General features: G+C 35.9%; 1 protein-coding gene across 3 annotated transcripts in view; it reads left to right on the forward strand.

Annotated features, from left to right (window-relative positions):
- SLC2A8 (solute carrier family 2 member 8) overlaps positions 1–5,610 on the forward strand; it is a 7,159-nt gene extending 1,549 nt beyond the window's left edge. For all 3 annotated transcript variants that reach the window (XM_085300499.1, XM_085300500.1, XM_085300501.1), the window contains 7 exons: positions 1,764–1,863; positions 2,006–2,217; positions 2,856–2,999; positions 3,575–3,683; positions 4,240–4,413; positions 5,006–5,151; positions 5,319–5,610. In XM_085300499.1, coding sequence (XP_085156625.1) covers positions 1,764–1,863; positions 2,006–2,217; positions 2,856–2,999; positions 3,575–3,683; positions 4,240–4,413; positions 5,006–5,151; positions 5,319–5,456 — 1,023 coding nt within the window. In that variant the 3' untranslated portion in view covers positions 5,457–5,610. The remainder of the gene's footprint in view (positions 1–1,763; positions 1,864–2,005; positions 2,218–2,855; positions 3,000–3,574; positions 3,684–4,239; positions 4,414–5,005; positions 5,152–5,318) is intronic.
- The last annotated feature ends 479 nt before the right edge of the window (positions 5,611–6,089 follow it).

Genomic DNA, 6,089 nt, shown 5'->3' on the forward strand with positions numbered 1-6,089 from the left:
TTTTTTTTTTTTTTTTTTTTTTTGGGGGAGGGGGGCCAGTGGGAGAGTGCTTCCCCCCCATTTTTTTAGTGGCTTGGATGAAATAACCGAGCAACTGTAGCCAGTGTAGTTTGTGGATTTAGGAGAAGCTGATTTTTAAAGAAATGTAGAATCGTGGTTCATTTTTTTTTAATGAAAACAAGTAAAATAAGTTTTGTCTCCTTCAGTGGCTTTTCTTTACTGTGCATTCAGAATACAGTGATGTGATCTTTCTTTTTTTTTAATCTCTTCTTTTTTATTTCCTTATCTGACTTTTTCCATTTATGTTTTGCTATTGTCTAGTAATTCACTTTTCTCACCAAATGCTTCATATATACAGCGTCAGAGTTTTGGGAGTTTGTTTGCTATCACCATCTACTTCTAGTAGTCTGAATATATCTTGYATTTTGCCAAACTTAGGTTTGCCAAATAAATTATGATTGCTGTCTCACTCTAGTGCGATGTCAAGCAGTGAATTCTGATTCAACTGTTACCTTCTGAACATTAATTCTGCCCTGCATTCAGAAATATTTGTGCAGTAGGGAAGTGGAAAGAATCATGCCCTTTGTTGTTTTTCTTTTCTGGTGTTATTTGACATCTGGATCTAGCTGAATARGTGATAGTATGAAATAAATCACGGAACATTCATGTTTGTTTCCTTTCTGGTGGGTCCAGCACTTTCAGCTCTTGAAGTGATATGAATACTAAAAATCAAAGGATAAGAAATACTTATAATGCACTACTGAATAAATACTAATTCTTCATCATTTAGGACCCCCTCCCCAAGTCTTTTTTTAGTTTTATTTTTATAAATATTTAGATTGATAATCCTATGTAGCTTGTTTATTGTTGAAAATACGCTTTTTTAGTCTGGTATGTTAGTGTCTTGGAAGGTGTTCCATCTGCTTTCTCTTTATTTCATGGAGCTAAACTCTCAGTTCTCTTATGTAAAGGATTTACATAAGAGAACTGCAGCCAACAGGAAAAGGTTTATGACTGCAGTGATGAGGGAGGGGAGTATGATATCTTAACACCATGTGATTGTAGCTTAAAATATTTTTTGAACTAAGAGTTGCTTGTTTTCCATCTGAAAAACCAAGAGCTTTAACTTTTGGAAGAATTGTTTGTCTATATGTGAGGGATTTTTCTTTTATGTATTCAACTAAACTGTAACTGTACCTTGAGATCAATATATAAAAAATTGCTGAGCAGTTTAAATTGATCCAAATATTGGATGAGATGTGATGTTGTTCATATAATGTATGATAGGACMAGAGCTGTCAATTTTGGCCTTCTTGGAAGATGAAATAATTTGTGCTTTTCATGTTGAATTAAAATTTTAAAACTTTGATTTGCAAAGAGTTTTATTTGTGGCTATGTGTTTATACCAAAACTGTTCCAAGCAATAGGCCCCTTTGTGAGGATGTTTCTTTTTGAATATGGTCAACAAAGTAAGTCCTTAATAATGCAAGATTATTTTCATTCCTGGGATGCTGATACTGCAGTTTACCAAACAGCATCAGCATTCTTGTGTTTCAGGGCTTCCTTTCTTTCCAGGCTTTTTCATAATGGCAATATGAATTTCTGAGATGGTATTTTCTATTTACTCCATTTTATTGAGGCTTTTTTGAGGAGGAGAGTTACTGGAAAATACACCCATATTTTTCAGAAACAAATTACTTTTCAAATCTTTGATCCAAAATTGGATAGGAGTAATTATTAGGTATTTTCTCCCTATGTTTTAGGTGTATATATCTGAAATATCTCATCCTAAAGTTCGTGGTATGCTTGGCTCTTGTGTTCAACTGATGGTGGTGACTGGCATACTGGGAGCCTACATTGCAGGTATTGGGATTAGGGCTCTAAATTGCAGCAAAGAATTAGTACATGTAATAAAAAAAAACTACACTAAAGAATTGAAAGTATATGTTAATTTGTTTGTACAGTGGATGTTTATAGTCCTCTTTCTTTCCTTTTTATTTTCCAGGAATAACACTAAAATGGCGCTGGCTGGCAGTATTGTGTTGTTTCCCATCCTGCATAATGCTTTTGTTCATGTTCTTCATGCCTGAAACACCGAGATTTCTGCTGAACCAGAACAAACGTTCAGAAGCCATAGCCTCTTTACGGTTTCTGCGGGGACCACATGTGGATCATGAATGGGAATGTAGGCAGATTGAAGCTAATGTTGAGGAGGAGGTGAGGATAATGGTGTGCATCAGCAGCAGTAAGGCTCATGCTCTTGTTCTTAGTTAATTGTGACAGCTATCTATTTTTTCCACCTTATTTAATAATTTTATAGATTGTTCAAGCTATTCAACCCTTACCCCTGATTTCTTATTTTTTGTGTTGTGAAGTTGTATTATTTCTTGCATCTCTGTAATAGCATAATTTAGTCTCTTGTAATGAGATGTTATTTAACAGCCTCCTTAAACAGGCATGTCTAATCTGTAAACTATGAATTCATTCATRTTAGCTTTCTCCACAAAGGTTTATTCATTTTAATAATGGCAAGATATGAAAGGCCAGAGGAGAAATCTGATTTCACATTTATGAACTTTTGAAATCACTACTTTGTTTCTGAAGTCTACTTCCATATACTCTGCCAATACTGTGGCTCAATTTCTGTCTCTAGAACCTGAGAAAAAGGGGAAAAAAGGCTTTTATGGAGTCCTCAGGTATTTCAAATGTAAATATCAAGGCATTGGGGTAGGGAGCACTTAGACTAAAGAGGAACTTAATATTTTTGAACAGACTGAAATCTTTTGAGGAAGTTCTTTGTTTTTTCATTTAAAGAGTTGAATTTTCCACTGAATTATTGCTTAATCTTTTAACAGGGATTGAGTTTCTTGGAGTTCAAGAATCCTTCAATCTACAGGCCACTTCTTATTGGTGTGGCACTAATGTTCTTCCAGCAAGTAACTGGCATTAATGCAGTTATGTTTTATGCAGAAACTATCTTTGAAGATGCAAATTTCAAGGTAATTGCAGTGCATTTGCAAATTGGCAAGTGTGCCTATCATTTGAGTTTAGACAGCGCTAGAGAAGTCTAGATCATTTAACAGAGTGATTTCATGATGATCCTGTCKGTGTCGTAAAGAATAGGGTTTGTGTTTCGGTGGGCTTTTTTGTTCTGGATTCCAGAGGCCCTCTTGATTGTGTTACTCTGGCATACCTGAACTTACGCTTYTGGGGAGAAGTAGTTGTGGGTTGATAGTCTGAAACTTTGCTACTGGTACAAAATTCTGTTATAGTCATCTTTGTGTGTGGATTTTTTTTTTTAATTAGTTGCAAATCCTCCGCAAAGATCAGTATTTTGTGCAAATTGTCTATTGTCTGTGTGTTTTCCCCTTCCTGTTCTCAGTCTTTCATTTAAATGACTTCAAATAAAATTCTAATAGTATCTATTCCTGTTGCTCCTCCCCGCCCCTTTGRTAAGTCCTGGGGCATAGTTTGTCCCAGGTTCAAGAAACAAATGCATGTGTAATGGCCAGTAAGTGATACTCTTATCAGTCTGAATAGTGAATCCTTCTCCTTACCTCTTCCTTTATTCCAGGACAGCAGAATGGCTTCTGTTGTTGTTGGTTCCATACAAGTATGTTTCACTGCAGTGGCTGCACTTATCATAGATAAAACTGGACGAAAAGTACTACTTTACATATCTGGTAAAACCTAATTGTATCTTAAAGACTATACAATGAGGACTTTAATCAGCATAAATGGCCAGGTGGATGCACTTTGTGTTGCATGTAAATTTAAGAGCCACCATGGAATGCCAGGTTTTTCTGTTGCATGTTTTCAGTCCTTACCTAAAGCTGGGTTAGCAACAAGTGGCCGTTTCAAAGTAATGCCTTCATTTATCCATGTCTGTTGCTACTTTCATGGAACATTGTGCTATTTAGTAACATAAGATTTTTTTTTTTTAACTTATCAAGTAAATTTGCTGGGAAAATTAATTGTTTGACACAATTGTGTTGCACATTCAGTTCAATAGTAATGACTGCTGTCAAGACTATTGTGCTTGACAGTGCTTAAAGATTATGCCAGAGTTCTTTCAGTTTTGTCAAGTCCAGTCTTTATTCTCAGGAACACTATCATGTAAGAAACGTTTCTGCCAGGGCCAGCAAACCTTTTACTTGTTTGACCAACTATGTTCTCTCTCTTAAAAAAATGTACCCAGGTGGCAATCAATGACAACTTGGTTATTACTTTCTTTTTCAGGGATCATCATGGCTCTCAGTACTGCATTGTTTGGGCTTTACTTTAAAATGGTCCTTCCAAATCCAAACAACTCATCGCATCCTGATCTACTCTTCACCTTAAATACAGTATCCCCAGGAACAGAAAGCAACCTCTCCTGGCTTGCTGTAGTGAGCCTAGGGCTCTTTGTTGCTGGTAAGTGGGACAGGCTTTGAAGCAGAGATTACACAAAACAAACTTTCTCATGAAAGTAAAAAGTTTGTCACATTAGAGATGAGTTTTGTCTTCAACAGAGCTTTGTAGTGTATAACGTTGTAGTGTATAAAGTTGGGCTGACCATTCAGTCTTGTTGGTAAAGCTAGGAATTAAGTAGTTAAGCCAATATGCTTGCAAATCAATTTATACCTCCTTGTGCTAATAGTAAATAGGAATTGCTCAGGTTGAATTGCTTTAGTCATTAATCAGTCTGTGGGAGCACCTGATTTGTGCTGAGTTCTGTGATGGTACGAGGCAGCTGCAGATAGACACAAAGTTTACTTTTAAGTCTACCACTTCAGAGACTTCTTAGCAAGAAGTTTAGCCTGTTAAGAACACCTTTATAACTGATTTGACGTGAAGTGCATCAGCATTTGCAGTGCTGCCCTAAAATAACTTATTAGTCTCTTGAATTGCATTTCTAGAATCATGGTGAAAACCACATACCTTACTTGACTAACATGCACGTTATTCAGTCTTCTCTTTGTAATATGTCTAACTTGCATTTATTCTCTTTTGTTTGTAATTGCAGGTTTTGCCCTTGGCTGGGGTCCCATCCCATGGCTGGTGATGTCTGAAATTTTTCCACTTAAAGCGAGAGGCATTTCCAGTGGCGCTTGTGTGTTAACAAACTGGGTTATGGCCTTTTTAGTAACCAAGGAATTTCATGATCTTATAGTAAGCATCATAAACTACAATCAGGAGTTCCTTTTCATAAGGAAACTTTAATTATAGATGCTCCTGAGAGAACCTTGTTCTCTAGCAATACAGAGCTATAGATTTGCAGTATTATTTTTAATATTGTAAGATTGTAATATTTTTTCCCCTTTTTTCCCCTCCTGTAGGGTTTCTTAACATCCTATGGCACATTTTGGCTCTTCTCTGCCTTCTGTTGCATGAATGTAATTTTCACAGCTTTTTATGTTCCTGAAACAAAAGGACGGACCCTGGAACAAATTGAAGCATACTTCAGAAGATCTTAACCCCAAGGCTCTTATATTGATGTGAAACTTTCATATCATGAACTATGGTGCCATTGTTAAACTATCTGTATCACTTAGCAGACTTCTCAGTGACACAATTTGATTGAGAAAAATCTTTTTTTTATTAAAAAAAAATAAAGGGAATCTGCACACACTTTAGCATTTCTGCCTATTAATTGTAATACGTATTTTCCCTTATACAGGTCTTGGATGTATTTTTTTCCTTCAGTTTCTGTGTTTCTTTCACCTATAGCCCAGACTGACTGTGATCAAGTAAAAATGTTAAATCATTTGTCTCTTTTTTCTTTCTTTCTTTCTTTCTTTTTGGAAGATGTAAATAAAGATTTAAATTTGTAAAACTTAATTCCATCGACCCAATATACATGCTGTGCTAACTTATTTTGTGGCATATGCTACAGAGAAGAAACTAACGGTATAGTCTGGCTAATGTTAACTTCAGACCACTATGGCTTTTCCTTTATTTGTGTACCTGCTTGYGTGTCTGGGACTTCTGACCGTGGAAGTCTTTATTCTGACTAGATAGGAAGGATATGCTTTCATGTCTTTTGAGATGCTGTTGTAAATTGTTGGAGTTTTAAGTTTATTGAGACCTCAGAAAGCTGCTTGAGCTAG

Source organism: Rhea americana, unplaced genomic scaffold (assembly GCF_003343005.1).
Source record: "Rhea americana isolate MKP2758 unplaced genomic scaffold, rheAme1 scaffold_164, whole genome shotgun sequence".
Lineage (NCBI taxonomy): Eukaryota > Metazoa > Chordata > Aves > Rheiformes > Rheidae > Rhea > Rhea americana.